At 46.3% G+C, this 16,388-nt stretch overlaps 1 protein-coding gene across 1 annotated transcript; it reads left to right on the top strand.

Moving 5' to 3' along the window:
• Nucleotides 1-12,772: 12,772 nt before the first annotated feature.
• Nucleotides 12,773-15,823, top strand: LOC136486015 (F-box/LRR-repeat protein At3g48880-like). Its single transcript, XM_066482781.1, has 3 exons — nucleotides 12,773-12,903; nucleotides 13,983-14,352; nucleotides 14,817-15,823. The coding sequence occupies exons 2-3, from the start codon at nucleotides 13,994-13,996 to the stop codon at nucleotides 15,427-15,429; spliced, it is 972 nt and encodes a 323-aa protein (XP_066338878.1). The 5' UTR covers nucleotides 12,773-12,903; nucleotides 13,983-13,993; the 3' UTR covers nucleotides 15,430-15,823.
• The last annotated feature ends 565 nt before the right edge of the window (nucleotides 15,824-16,388 follow it).

The raw sequence follows: 16,388 nt of genomic DNA, 5'->3' as shown, positions 1-16,388 counted from the left end.
TCGGAGCAGGGGGTGTGAAGCCAATGATGCCTCCGAAGGGCACGGCAACCACGCCTGCTTCACCTCTCGCTCGATGGTGGCATCTGAGGTTGTGGCATGCTTCCTTGCCATGGGAACATCGTCATGCCTCTCCGTATCCCGCCCACCACCGGCGGACATGGCCGTAGGCTCACGATGCTCCACCAAGGTCACGACGACGCCCCTATCTCCTTCATCCTTAGAGGTGCTAGCATCACCACCCATCTCCATGGGCTCCTCTGACTCGAGCTTCACCTCCATGTCGCTCCTAATTTCACCCGCCCAGACCGCCGGCCGATCTCCTTCTCCTTCTCGAACCTTCTATGCGCCTTCTCAGCTCTCTTTTTCTTTTTGGCAACCGCCGCCTCCTTTAGAGTAGCTTGCTGAGCTACGCCCTCTGCCTCCCTCGAAAGATGTGGCCAAGATCTGTAACCCGTGAGTCCCTATGAAACGGACGACTCAAAGTCAAAACAAGGGAAAGCAAGAGGGAAAATGTCACGAAATAAAAAGAGGGGAGCATACCAGATTGGATAGCTTCATGGCGTGAAGGGGTCCAGGCTTTCCTTCAAGGGACTCTTTATCCCTTAGTTGCAGCACCTGGTCGAGTCAACTCTAGACCTTGTCCTTCGGCAACTCCTTAAGCGACGCATGGTCAGGATCCATTGGGCCGGAGTACGCCCACATCGGCCACCTCCTCTATGCTAGCGGGGCAACTCAATGGTGGAAGAAGGTGTGGAACACCCGCAACCCATCGAGGTCGTGCTACACCAGCTTCTAAAGCTCCACCTCGATGACTTCTAGCTTGTTTTGCCGACTGGAGGGACCCCATGACCAGCTCTCCCGCCTCTCTGGCCTTCTTTCGGTGAACGGAGGGAATGGCGCCTCCGCTGGGTTCCTAATGTAGAACCACTCGCCATGCCACCCCCGATTGGAGTCGTAGGGGGAGTACACGGGGTAGGTGCCCGATGGCCTTGGCTTCATCTACAAGGCGAAGCCCCCAACCGACGCAGTTCTAGGTGGCTTCCCCTCGAACAAGGCTCACCCAGTGAAGATCCACCAGAAGAGGTCCACGTGCGGCTCCATCCCGAGGAAGGCCTCATAGATGGTGACAAAACCGGCAACATGTAGCACCCCAGTCTGATTGAGGTGCTGCAACTCTAAGCCCCACTCGTTGAGGAGCTCATGCAAGAACCAGTGCACAGGATATCTAAGCCTGTGCTCATGGAAGGCAAGGAAGGAGACAACCTCATCGGCCTGTGGTTGTGGAACGGCTTCCCCTAGCATGGGAGCCCTCCAGTGCGCCACCTCCTTTGGTAGGAGCAGCCCCTTCTCAGTGAAGGCGGCTAGCACCACCTCGTCTACATTGGATGGCCTCTAGTTTGACATTGTGCTCTAGATTCATGAATGAATCTATGAGTTCTCCTCTCCCTAGCTTTACCCTCTCTCTCTCTCTCCTAGAAACCGTCGTGGCGCATGAACGGGCTTGGTGAGAAGGAAGGAGGAAAGGCTGTAGGTCAAGAAAGGCGAAGGAATCAGACAAAAATCCTCTCCCTTCCCCTATTTAATGCGGATAGGCATGCGGTAGGACGTGTCCTGACTGATGGGACACACCCTGCCCAACGAAATGTCGCTCAGTTAAAACAGGAAGTGGCCTAGGTTGCGCCCACCACTACCACAACCTAGGCATAGGAAACAAGGCGCAACCGCATGCAAATGACCCTTCGCCTTCCCAGGCAGGGTTTGGAAGGGCCCACCAATAGGATCTCCATCAAGGAAAGACCAACGGGGCACCTAAGTACATCGGATAGCTCAGGCGACTACTGAGAGACAGGTAAGGAACAGTGGGATGCCCCATGCGGGCTATGCCAACTCCATCACGAATGACGGACATGGATCCCATTGGGACATATCTGATAAGAGCTCCTCAAACTTGCCACTCGAGTCATCAAGGTATCTTTACCAAACCTTCATACTTTATTTTATCTTCTAATGCATGGTCATTCATTCATCCTTCCTCATACACGCATTCACACATTCATCCATGAAGTCATTCATTCATCTTTACTTATACACGCATTCACACATTCATCCATGCAATCATTCATTCATCCCATACATCCGAAACATTGCATCTGCAATTGATGCATCCCAATGCTTCATGTTGCGTCACAAAGCGAAAGTCGCCTCATTTGACATGAGCGACGACCGACCGGGGTTCGAAGGGTGGCCCACAAAGGGCTCGAGGCTGTCTCGCGTCAAACAGAGCTAGGGGAGAAAATACAGATGAGCCCCAGCGGCCCTCGCCCGATCTGCTCGAAAGTAGGCAGGGTCATCTTGACCTTCTTGTTCGATCCTAACCTCGAGCCATGCCCATAGAATCTCCATCGAGGGGAGGCCAGCGAGCCACCTGAGTCAGTCTTTGGAATGGCTTAGGCATCTGTCAGGGGGTGGGTTAAGGAGTAGTGGAATGCCATATGAGGGCTATGCCGACCCCGTTACGAACGATGGACCCGAATTCCACTCGGACATACCCGTTAGAGAGCTCACCGAGCGTGTCACTCGAGCCATCGAGGCAAGCGATGTTAGCTTAGCCCCTCCGGTTGTTGAAACTGCTGATAGGGTAATGCACGAAACTAGACCAACCCCTCGGCCATGCCCGGCGCTTGGGTCCATGCTCTGTCGTGCCCGACCCCCTAGCCATGCCCGATGTATGGGTTGGCGCAACACGCCTGGGTCCGCGCCCCCAGAAATGATGGCTCAAAACGTTGCCAACTCAAAAAATCCGCCAGGCGATTCTACCCGAATTGCCCTGGGGGCTCAAGGGCTACACCCACTAGGTGCGCTCGCAAGCACCCGCTGGCAAGTCAAAAAATCCCCGAGGCGATTTCTAGGACCACCAAGGCCATGCCCCTTGCTGGGCTCCGCCTCGTCAACCCCCGAGGGCTGGCTCCGCTTTGGCTGACCCATGAGGGTAGGCTCTGCCTCGATCGACGTTTGGGGGTTGGCTCTGCCTCGCTCGAAATCTGAGGGCTGTCCCCACTTTGCCTGATCCCTTAGACATGGTCCTGGACAAAAGCTCGTGCCACCGCCAAACACTACGGGCTAGAAAGTACAACCTCTAGTCAAACTTCTAACATCGTACAGGGAGCGGTCGCATCTCAGCATGACCCGTTTCCATGACAAGACGTTACAGGGGACTCACATTGACCCATAGTGACGGACGCATGGTCACTATGCTGCCTACACCCAGTACGACCGCTGATCAACATGCTGGTTCGTCGGTCTGACACCTGGGTTCACGCTCTGTTGCGCCCGACCCCTTGGTCGCGCCCGACGCATGGGTCCGCGCTCTATCATGCCCAACAGCGACTCACGATCTTACACCCATCTGTTGCTCTCGAACAACGAGTATAAACAACCCCTTCATGACTTCACAGAAGTCCCAAAAGGGCTAGGGGGCTCCTGTCAGGTTCATAAACCTAGGGTCCTCGATGGGCCTGCTTCCAAGCAAAAACTTGGCCCAGCAGACAGCATTACAATGATGCGCGACTCCTGGGCTAGCCTAGATACCTAACGATAGGCTAGAAGAGCGATCTAGTCTCCGACCGAAAGGCCTACCCAAGGAGGGGACAACGCACACTTTCGACTCTGACCTGCTTCTTCCAACTGGAAGGACTAGCCAAGTAGGGGACGACGCTCACTTCTGACTTTGACCCACTTTTCCAATCAGGAATACACTGAACCTCCGCTTATGGCTCTTCTCCGACCAACGCGATCGGAGCTGACTAGGAAGGACCGACTGGGGACGCCCGTTCGGTAAGGACCCAAGAGTTAGGCAGAGCAGATAAGGCAAGGTGCTCAAGTCAACCGCAATACTGAGGACCGTACCCTACACACCTACAGGATAGTACCGCCAGACCATGCCAGAAGGGTGCTTTGCAACCTTTCAGACATGTCAGAACACAAATAGTATTGTGGGCACCGATGTTTGTCCTACAGTATGGTGGGCGTCGACATTTGCCATACCAGAAGAACACGATGGAGCCTCCCACATGCATCTGGGCGTCAATAGTATTGTAGGCACCGACAAACTGTCTTGTACCCGATGGCGTGGGCAACAAGACTAGGAAACACTCTCTCTCTCTCGCTCTCTCTTAACTTGTAAGGCCGTCACCTTCACCTATAAAAGGGGATGCGCTCTCTCCTAAAAGGATGGTCATTTCGACTCTTTCTCCGCTTAGCTTAGACATTCTGAGCACTCCAACAGCTCCATACCTTTAGAACTCTAAAGCTACATAGAGCATATGTTCTAATACTTAGCGCACGTTGAAGCTCCCATCACTCTTGGCCCTTCGGTTGTGAGCCTGACCGAACCTTTAACACCCCCTCCTTATTCCTATTCGTTTGTAACCCCACAATAAACTTCGAACACCTAGGCTCAGGAATGAAGTCACCGACCGATTGAAACTGGACGTAGGGCATGTTGCCTAAACTAGTATAAACCCCATGTCATTGAGTGCTAGACCACATCCGATCACAACGTACGGCAAAACTACAAATATTCACTTGTTGGTCACTTTTCACACCGACAGCAAGTCATACCAGACGTGTCCGGTGGCAACGGCTAGTTTTTCAAAGGGGCTATAAATACCCCTTAACCTCCATCTTTGGAGGTTGTTGATTCTGCTGGTTGAAATACACGTTTTTGATCCTTGCCAACTCTCTCAACCCTCTCTTAGTGAGTGTGTGATCCAAATTGCCAAATCTATTAGTGGGTTGAGAGAAATTTAAAATTGAGAGCAAGCCACCAGTTGAACACTTGTGCATATTGTCGATTTCATGATTCGCATTTGTTATTCTTGGACTCTTCGGTCCTAGATGGCTAGGCGTCACTAGAGAGCACCCGAGAGATTGTAGTTGCCTCGGAAAGTCTGTAACGATCAATTCCGTCGCCACAAGGGAAGGAATCTATTAGTGGAAGGAGGAAAAGGAGTTGGAAAAGATTCCGACTAGAGTGACCTTCATGGTACCCTCTAGGGCTGACCTTCGTTGGGTCACCCGCAGCCCCCTCAATAGAGAGTAGGACTCAACGGAGTCTGAACTTTGGTAAAACAAATATCGTGTCTCAATTCGCATTTCATTTGATATTTGTGTTGCTCTAGCTCTTGTGCAGGTTACCTGTGTGTGGCACTATCTTTAGTGAGTGCCTACAGATTGGTCTGAAGTTTGAAATCAAACGGAGCAAGTTTGGGGCTGTTTGGCAGAACACGTGTATACCGGACACGGCCGATATACCTACCGGACACGTCCGGTATTAGAGCTCAGTGCTGAATGTATTTGATCCGTGTTCTAACTCTTGTGTTGCAGGTTCTAGGCTCCTAGGATTATTTAATATTATTTATTTACTCATTGGCTAGCTTGTGAGGGGTTGCATTACTTTGATTTGGAGTTTCTACTCGGAAACTCCTATTACTAAATCGTTTTCGCTTTTAAATGTGTTAATTTTCAGAAACGCCTATTCACCCCCCTCTAGGTGGCATCCTAGGTCCTTTCATTAGACAACCGAGCGAGGCTTCGATTGCATTTGTCCCACCTGTGTCGATTGAGGATCGTCCGTTGTTGTGGATGGTAGTCAGGTCACAGACTTATTACCCTATGCACATACTTACTTATGGGAGCAGGAAGACTTGTTAATCTCTTGTCGTGGGTTCCGGCTCTTTCCGGATCTGCTTTTAGGGGTCTCAGGTGTTGGGGGCTTGGAGTCTAAGTTTAGACGGGGACCTGGACCCCTTGACAGGAGTGGGACGAGTTGGTTCTGTTTGTGCCTAGGGTACAAGTGGGGCGTGTGTTTCAGGGTACCCAGCTGGGATACATTGATTCGCGAATCGCCGTTTTCTGTGAGATGGTACGATTTGGCTATGATCTAGCACCGTAGTAAGAACTGAAATATGAAATATGGTAAAATAGTTCTGATTGCTTACCACCTGCTTGAAAATAGCATAGGTGCTTACATAGAATGGTTAGTTAATGAACTAATGATGACTGCTAATAAAATTGAATATAAGGATGCACGTTTAGTAATGCTTCCTGTAGATGCAATAACCCACAAGCCAGATAGCCTTACATATCATTGGAGTCTTTTATTTTTCTCATGTCGAGTAAGTCCTGCTGAGTACAATCGAGTGCTCAGAGTTTTATCCTCATGTTGCAGGTGACCGATGGATGTTAGACGACATTTTTGTGCGAAAACCTCCTGGTGGGCTCAGAGAGGATTCCTTTCACGTTACGGTCGTAGGGTTTATTTATAACCCTCACTAAAAGTTTTTAAAAGAAAAGTTTAATGATCTACCATCATATTTGGTTTATAAATGTTCACTATTTTAATGATTCACCATTAATCTTTATTTTCGTTATAACTCTGATCATATGTTGTTCTCCGCTGCAAGATAAAAATGTCAACATAAATGTATAAATTCTTTTACATGTAAAACTGTCTTAATTCCGCTATTGCATTCAACTAGTTTAAGTACTCTAATGTTGTAATAAAGTGATATAAGAAATAGTTAAGAATGTTGTAAGCTTTATTCTTTCATTTATGATCTGGATGAAAAACTGTAGATTTTTTAGTTCTTTTTTTTAAGGTGTGCTCGACGGAATGGTACGATTTAGTGCACTCTCTTATATATTTAATAGGTAATATAAGACGGTATTAGATTAGACGGCCGCAACACGAACCCGCACACAGGCAAACCGCTTCACGCTGAAATCTACCGGCCGCAGAAGGCGAAGCGAGGAAAAAGCCGGAGCTGGCAGCGCGGTTACACCGCGGAGAGGGAGACAGGTGAGGTGACGGGATGCCTTTTGACTGACAGTCTGACGCGTGACGCCTCCCTCTCCCTGGAAGCAAGGAAGAAAAAGCTGCTGCGGCCTGGCAGCATATTCTGGCTTCGCGATCCGGGTACTATGCGCGTCCCAGGAAAAAAATGGGTCGCGTCAGTTTCCGTCTCTGCAGTGCCGCCTGCCGCCTTCCGCGCGCGGGGTTGGGGCGGTTGTTGTTGACTTGTTGGTGAGGCGAAGGCAGGAGAAGCGGGAAGCGCCCGCTGCCCGCTGGCCGCTGCCCGGCCACCGGGAGAAAGCTTCTCTGCGCCCGCGCGCTCCCTTCCTTTTCAGATCAAAAGCAGGGCAGGGCATCCGCGATTTCGGCGAGATTCGAGCGCTGCCGCCGCCGTCACGTCTGATCGGGATCACCGGATCTCGCACGCACGTCTTCGTCGGTGTACACGAGCAAGTAAAATAATACTTCTGTAGTCAAACAAATACTGATGATGAAGAGAGAAAGATAAGAACTTGATTCTTCGTGTAAGCAACCAGCTGAATACGAGAGCTTGTGTGATGACGACGGACACATGAATGTGAAGACAGTTAGAAAAGAGAATGTGTGATATAGGTAAAAGTAATAATAAAAAGTTTTTTTTATATATACTTGGCTTGACTTTTACAACTTAGCTAATAGCAAACACTTGATTTTATTATTGGACTTATTTTAATTGAGTGTTTTGAGCATCAAGCATTCAAGCGCATCGCAAGCGGGGGCGTCCGGAGATGTAACCAATGGGGGTGAAAGAAACTGCGTCGGGGCTGTGGCGTTGTGGGCAAGGGTGGCTGCAATCAAGCGCTTCCAAGTAAAGAAAAAGGAGAGATAAAACAAAGGAAAGAGAAAGTTTTACTGATAGATGCGGCCCACAGTCACAAGTCTATTATCTTATTTATTCTTATCCCTCCAACCAAACAATAAAATAGACTGATTTCATTCCTCTAATTGAACAAATCTATAGGATCATCCTGCCCATAAGAAATACTCCCTTCATCCAAAAAAAATACAATTCTCACTTTTTGAGAAATCAAGCCATTCGAACGACAAAATTTATATTAAAAAGGCACTAACATTCATGATATAAAATAAGTATTATTGGATTAGTTATAAAATATATTTTTATAAAATTTATTTGGACACAAATGCTAATACTGCTTGAACTAGATTTACCAGCACGGATCCCATAATTGTATTCTTTTGTGGACGGAGGTAGTAGAATAGATTTCGCACTCCTTTTTTATCCCCAAACCAAACACATCTTAGATAACTCACGAAATGGACCGGTTATGATTTGCCACTAAGACTTTGTTTTTTCACAAGATTTTACCTCAGATCAATAAGAATGATCTCTTTAATTGTCAACTAAAATACCTATAACGGCTAGCGTTTAATGTTTATGTAAGTAAATCTATGATATCAAAATATATACCTATATTTATATCTACACCTAAACATATCTGTATCTGTATCTATATCTATATTTATACTTAAACATAGGAGTATCTATATCTGTATCTATTCAAATATATTACAAAAGGGAATTCACTATCTTCTTTTACTTCTTCACATCTCTTTCTGTCTCGTATGCGATCTAGTATATTTTTAACCCATGCTCATACGAGTTAAAATAACGCGCGTTCAACAACAAGAGAAGTTCAATTTCAAGACATAGTGGAACCCTCAAGTCGTAGATCATCCTAGTAATCACGTAATATCTATATGATAATCCGTTACAACCCACACATATATTTGCTAGTAAAAATACAATCTAATAATCTGGTTGTGTGGTAATGGCAACGGAAGTTGCTATGTATTGTAGGAGTAATTGCAAATTCTAAACATCCATCAACGCTGGTGTATCCTGTGTCCAGTGTGGAATGGAAAAACATAAACACGGCCAGCCAGCAGGCGAGCCACGGTTCATGGCTTCACGCGGACGCACCCGCAACCTGACCCGACCCGATTTTAACCCCGTCTGGCCCCCTTCCTATAAATGTCTATGCAGCCCGAGGCACGACGGCACAGCACGAAGCCCGCTTTTTTAGCCCAACACGAGCACGGCCCGCCCTAGTGACGTGTGGACCCGGGCTGGCCCGGCCCGGTACAACAGGTCGTGCCTAGGCCGTACCCCAGGCCCGTGGACTGGCACGACACGGCCCAGCTTTTTAGGGTCGGCCCGACAGCGGCCCGCCACCCCCTCTCCCCCACGGCCCAAGGCGACGGCCGAGCTGCTCTCCGCCTCCCCCTTCATATATAAGCGACGCCGGCTCCCTCTCCTCTTCCTCACCAAACCCTAAATCATTCGGTCATCTCATTCCCCACCTAGACACCCACCCGCGCCGCTCCGCCCTCTCGAGTCGCTCTCGCTCTCGCCTCGCTGTCTCTGGTGACCCCCCCCCCCCGACTCCGGTGACCTCGATTCGATCCACCTGCCGCCATCGAGCTACTCCCTTCTCCTCCTCCCTGATACCCTCCCTCTCTCCCATCTCCCTCTCCCTCTCTCCCCTCGACCCCTCTAGATCTTGGTGATTATGTGAGTTCTTGTTACTATCTTCCCTCTGTCACCACTCGTCGTCCTTGCTAACGGTGTGTCGTCTTCTCTTGTGGGACGTCGTCGTCTCCAGCAATGGGCTTCGGCTGCACAGGTAAACCCTAACCCTCTTTTTCTATCTTGATCTGTCTGATTGTTTCTGATTTTGTCTGTTCCTCTTCCTCCTTCATCTCTTTTTGCAGGTCGGTAGCCGATGCTTCGTCCTCTAGCTGTGGCATAGAGCGAGCAAGGCGGCCACTCGCACCATTGAGGAATGAGGCTGGAGAGGCCATGGCTGAAGACGATGGTGTCCTTCCGCCAGGCCTGGCCCCCGAGGGCGAGAACGACGACGACACCCGTGATGATGTTGTTGCGTTGTTCGGTATCGATCTCGGAGACGGCTATGCTCCGATCGATCTGGACGGCGGCGGTGGTGAAGGGGCGACGGTGATTGGGACCACGATCAACTCCACCAGCTCTACTCCATCTATTGCTGGTATTGGTACCTCTGTTGGTAAGCGTAAATCTGCTGTGTGGGCTAATTTTGATGAGATCTATGAGACTGTGAATGGAGTTAAGATTTGCACTAAAGCTACCTATAAAATGTGTAAGAGTACTTTGTCTGCTAGATCTAGTGCTGGCACTGGTCAGTTGAAGAGACACCAGAAATCTTGTAAGCAAAAAATTGATTAACGTGCTAGGGTTCAATCTAGGCTTGCTTACAATCCTGATGGTTCTATGCATATCTAGGACTATAAACCTAATGTTGCTAGATCTGAGTTGTATCGCTTGATTGCTAGGCTTGATCTACCGTTAGGTATCGGTGAGACAGAGGCCTGGGAGGAGTACATTATCTGTGCTCATAACCCTAGGTTTGTTAAGGTATCTAGACAGACCACTACCAGAGATCTTAGTAAGCTGTTTACTGAACGTCGTAATATGCTGCACTGACTTCAGACATTTGGTCTGGTAATGCTAAGGAAGATTTCATTACTGTTGTTGCTCATTATGTCAGTGCTGATTGGGAGTTACAGAAAATTATTATTGGTTTTAGGTTGATTGAGGTAAAACATACCGGTGAAAATATTGCTAAAAGAATTGCTTGTGTGATTGAGGAGTATGGTCTGATTGATAAGGTTTTCTCTATAACTTTAGACAATGCTTCTTCTAATGTTAGGGCTATGAGTACTTTGACACCTCTGTTTGCTGGTTATTTAGGTGTTGATCCTTCACCTGAGCCTGTAGATCCTTCTAAGGTTAACTATAGTCTTATGCATCAACGTTGTGCTTGTCATATCATTAATCTGATTATAAAATCTGGTTTAAAGCGGTTCAAACCTTACTTAGAAGATTTAAGATCTGCTATTAACTTCTTGAATTCCTCTAATCAAAGAATTGCTATGTTCAAGAACTACTGTACTGCTCAGGGTGTTAGATATGGATGTTAGATAGAATGCTACATACCTTATGCTTAAACACTTGGTTCCATATAAGGATGCTTTTTCTGTGTTCATTAATGTCAATTTATGGGTCACAATTGTTGTCTGCAAGGCATTGGCATGTAGCTGAGAAGATATTAGAGTTTCTAAAAATATTTTATGAAAGCATTGTTGTTCTTTCTGGTGTTTATTATCCAACTAGTCCACTTATTCTGCACCATCCTCTTAATATTGCTTCATACTTGCATGCAAGTGAAAAAGATCAAAATCTAATATCTATTGTATATCCTATGAAGCTTAAATTCCTTAAATAGTAGCAGGACATACCTCTGCTATATTCATTTGTATTCATTCTTGATCATAGAGCTAAGATGAGAGGTCTATTTAATGTTCTACAGTTACTTAAAGAGTACACTGGTTGTGATTATAGTTCATATTATGCTGATGTGAGAACTAAAATTTATAAGTTGTTTAACAAATATGAGAGAAAATTTGGTGCAGCTAGGTTTCAAAGGGCTACACAGCCTGCAAGCCATATAGGTAAAAGAAAATAGACATGGGAAAGGATCTTTGGAGGCCCTAGATCTAGTGTTGTTGGTCCTTCCCCTGCCTCTGCCCCCACTTCATCTATATCTGATTCTGTTATGTGTGAGCTCACAGTTTATGTTAACAGTGACAATGTCACTGCATATGAGAATGATTTTGATTTACTTCTCTGGTGGCGTGACCATAAACTAACATATCAAATCATATCTATCATGGCTAGAGATATTATGTCAGTTTATGTTTCTACTGTCTCTTCATAATCATGTTTCAGCTTAGCACGAAGGATCATTGAGGAGCGGCGACGACGTTTGTTGCCTGAACTGTGGAGATGCTGGCTTACATAAAGGATTGGGAGTTAGGAGAAATAAGGTTGCAACATGTTGTTGACAACCAAGAGTTGGATGATTCCTTTAAAAATTTATATCTCGATGAAGATGAAGCTGGTACATCTGGGGGTGCTGGTGGTGGTGCATCTGGGGGTGCTGCTGCTGGTACATCTGGGTGTGCTACTGCTGGTACATCTAGGGGTGCTACTGGTTGAGACTAGGGGTGCTGCTGGTACATCTTAAGAGTTGAGACTTGAGACTTGAGAGTTGAGAGTGTGATCTGTAACTATAATCTGTATCAGTTTTATGTGAGACTTGAGACGTTTGAATATGTTTAAGACTTAATTAAGAGTTGTGCTGCACTCTTTTTTCTTTGTAGGGTTTTTCACAAGAGTGAGTTTTATCTATAAAGGTTTTTAATGAGGCAGTATTGCACAAACAGCTCTGTTGTCTTAATTGTCTCTTGTGTCTTTTGTTTTGTTGGATTTGGTCATTTGGAGTTGAGTTCAGTTTTGATTTGTGAATGTGAAATTTGGTAAGTGATCTGATTGAGTGATTGTGAATGTGAACTTAGAAGTTGTAATATGTGAACTTAGAACTTGTAGACTGTGCTTGTGATCTGATTGAGAATGTCATATTTGCTAAGTGTTGTATGAGATGAATTTTTTTAAGGTGATTTAAAGAGATCAGGCTATGAGCTGGCACGGCCCGTAGAATTGGCCGTGCTCAATGGGCCGACACGACCCACTACCGGCCTATAGGGCCATGCCTAGACCAGGCACGGTGCACGATTCGGCGTGGCCCGAGCAGCCCACGTGCCGTGCCGGCCCGCCGGGTCTGGCCCGGGCCGGGCTGAGGTCATATGTACCCCTTCCCCGTCGATCCCCTACCCTTCGTCGTCCCGGCCGAGAGGGAGGCGCGGCCCCAATTCCCACCGCCTCCGGCCGCCATCGCCGCGGCCGGGAAGACCTTGTCGCTCGCGCCTCCGCCGAGCACAAACGCCGCGCGGTCAGTCCCTCTATGTTCTCCCGCGGCCGAATTCTCCACGCGACGCTCCGCACTCCGCTGCTTCGTGCTGGCGCCCGCAGCGCCGTCCTCTCCTCTCCCCGGGGTCTAGTGTGGGCAGAGATCCGTCCTGGTTTGGTCTTGGTCCGATTCCTTCCCGTGCAGGTAAGCAATTTCTCCGAGTAATTCTTAGCTCGCTGGGATGGATTCCTTTGTTCTTATTTCGAACAATCAGACCCAGTTCCTTGTGTTCTTATTTCGAACAATCAAACCCAGTTTTCGGCCATTTCCATGGCTCAAGTCAGATTCACCTTTAATTTAATAATACTCTCGGGTTTTGTTCCTAGTGATTCACCATCCCCGATTGCCAGTTGTGATTCCGTTAAATTTGTAGCCGCGATTTTTTTTTCTTATGCCGTAGTCTGCAGCTGTTCTCAGTAGGGGTTCATTTTCTTCTCCTCTGTCTCGGGGGAGGGGGCCCCGGGGGCCTCATAACCTTGATTTTAGTCGGGTACTCGGGTTGATCTGTGTTTCGTTTGTGTTATTTTAACAATCTTCTGGTCTATTTCTGTAGTCTTGGCAAAGTGATTTCAAAATTTCTCTAGCGAAACTGTATGCACTTTGTTCTGTCTACTGCTGAATATATTTGCAGGGATGCAAAAGCTTTTTGGATTCGTACTCACAGTACATTTCTGTGTGGGATCAGGGGTTAGATGGAATTTTCATATCGTATAAAATTATACTGTGTGTCAGTGGTCTACTAACCATATATACTGTCCTCAGTGACGAACATCTTCATATTGTGTTGGTGAGATTGAAGAAGAAATATGAAATAACTGTAGCCACCATTCCTTAAGCTTAACCTGATCCCGATAGCGCCAACACCCCTCACCCACCCACCCACACACCCAAATGAAAAAAAAAATCAATGATGCTGGTACTTTCAATCCATAGTTTCAGTGGGATTCAACGTTGGAAGGTACAACGTTGAGAAATATATTTATTGTGATTCTACTGCCTATTTCACTATTGTTGATCTCCACAGTCCACTACTAGTAAAATGTAACGTTCTTACAAGTACAATTTGTGGCAGTGTACATTTCAGTGATATTGATCCTGTGAACTTTAGCTCCACTGCATGTACATCTTTTGTTTGTTTATTAATTCACGCTTGCAATGGCTGCAGTATGGCGATTGGCCAGATAATTAATTTTATCACTGATTGTATTTCTGTTCCTTTTCAGGATTTTTGTTAATGATGGGAGAGAATAAATGGATGGGAAAAAGATGGGAGGACATGGACACTGATGTCCTTGTGAAGATATTCAAGGAACTAAATTTGGTTGAGCTGTCACCGGTATCTCAAGTTTGTCGTTTGTGGCGTTCGGCCTGTTCAGATCCACTTATTTGGGGCACTCTTGACTTTGGATTGTTAAAATCCAATTTTATTCAGACAAGAGCATCACCATATATTTGGGTTGATGATAGGTCTGACAAGAGACTTGCAAGAATACTACGGGTGGCTATGGCAATTAGCTGTGGGAATGTCAATTGCATGATATTCCATTACAATTTGTTCATGAAGGATGAGCACCTTCATTTCATCTCAGAAAGGTAACAACACCTTGTATGTTTTATCAATGTTGTGGTTCCACATTCCTATGTTGATGTGTCATATATTTGATGTGTGATATGTGGCGTAATCCTACGTGTCGATTTTTCAACACAATAGTTGAACCATCTTACGGTTTTCTATAGAAATGTCCAAATGGGTGCTTGTATCTAGTGGTGATATATGAGCTCTGCAGTTGAATCTTGCATAAACATTCATGCATTATCACAAGTAAATATTCTATGTAAATTGCAACTATTCTTTCATGCACTTTTGTGTTATTAAATTTGGATAGCTGCTATTTCATAGCCATTCAAACAGGTGGGGGTCTAGGGAAGGCTGTTTCCTTAAGTTAAATCTGTTCTTATTTCTTTGGTACATTATTCTTCTGATTATATCTTGTTGTTCTGTGGTCTTGTTTCATTGAAGAGGCTAACACTATATAGTCTTGCCTGATGTCTAGCAGGTCTCCTCACTTAAAACGGTTGGTTATGCCAGCATGGAACCGCATCACCAAAGTGGCAATATGTCAAGCTATCCAGAGGTGGCAGGAGCTGGAGTCCTTGACAATGCCTACCATTGGACATCCTCCATATATTATGGAAGAGATAGCAAGGAGCTGCAAGAATTTCACAGAACTTAAGATCATGGGCTCATTTGATCAACAATTTGCCTCGGCGATTCTGCAGTTCCTTCCAAAGTTGAAAGTGCTGAGCCTTCGTTGCTCTAAAGTGTCCATGGATGCACTGCAATGCTTGCTGAACTCGATGGAATATCTTGAGGTCCTGAATATCTCCCACTGCCTGCTGTTGGTCGTCGCGGCAAATGGGCGGAAGCAAGTGGTTCATGAACTGGACAGCCAGATTCTCGAGAGGGCTTCACGGCTGCGTGAATTCCACTACTGCCAGAGTAGGTTGTGCGTCACGTGTCAGCGGATGGTGGTGGATGAAGGCATCATGCGCTGGTACAGGTACGAGGATTGGTTTTGGCGTCGGGATGAGGTGAGGTCCCTTGATTCGCTGCAAGATTATGGGAAGCTGTTTGATGCTGGTTGCGAGAGGTTGACGTCTGTGGAGTAGATGCTGATAATAATAGGGGAACAAAATCCGCCTCAGTGTAGAAACTTGCTGACAGGCATTCCTAAAACATAGCAAGCGACGAGTTGTGACAATAGATAAATAATAATATCGACAACAATATATGGGGTGTGCGTGTGTTTAGTTTAGCTAGTGCGGTAAATCCATAAATAGTTCGTCTTGTTTGGAGGAGCTTGTGATAGCAGCCAGTATGGTGACAAGAGTGCACAACTCTGCACAATTTGTTTTTAAGTGATGTTGCATTGGACATCAAGTATAGTATTTGGCTTTACACACTAGCGTAAAAGACTAACCGTGCTAGTGCTAGTTAGTCGTGACGAGTCCCGTGCTTTTTTTTTTATACGAAAAATTTGTTATTGACCTTCTCTGTCTCTGCTCAAAAGTCTGTCCTACCCTTTTGGGCGCCTTGAGTTTTCGTGAAAATGCATTCTGGATGGTTTCAGCTGGTTTTCAAATTATTCAATTTGAAGTGACATGAACTCATGATCCTAGCTTCTGGTGTCGCCTTGTATTAATGATGCAGTGACGTCACTGAAATTATTGGGTGATTGAGCCCTGTGCTCTACTGCTCTCTGGTAATAATACTATAAAATATAAGGTAGCATCTGGCTAAACAAGAAACAGATAAATGATATAGCATCACACGCCCATTTAAGCGGCCAATCGCCATTAGCAACGTCATAAGTGAATTTTTTTATTGAGACGACATAAGTGAAATCGTGTCGTGGCAAAGTCACTATCTCATCATTAGTACCCCAAAGACCCAAGTGCACTTGCACGTCACCAGTGGCACAATTAGCTTATATGTTGTAGAACAATATTTATTTTGAAATAAACGTGCTGACAATTATTCCTTTTTAATTTAACGTTCCCTTTGGTACTTGGCGACAGGTGAAGCGTATAGTACACGTATACGGGTATAAAATGGGTGGGGCACACAG

This window comes from Miscanthus floridulus, chromosome 1, assembly GCF_019320115.1.
Source record: "Miscanthus floridulus cultivar M001 chromosome 1, ASM1932011v1, whole genome shotgun sequence".
Lineage (NCBI taxonomy): Eukaryota > Viridiplantae > Streptophyta > Magnoliopsida > Poales > Poaceae > Miscanthus > Miscanthus floridulus.
Note: the sequence above shows the minus strand (reverse complement) of the source record. Positions and strands in the feature narration are given on the sequence as shown.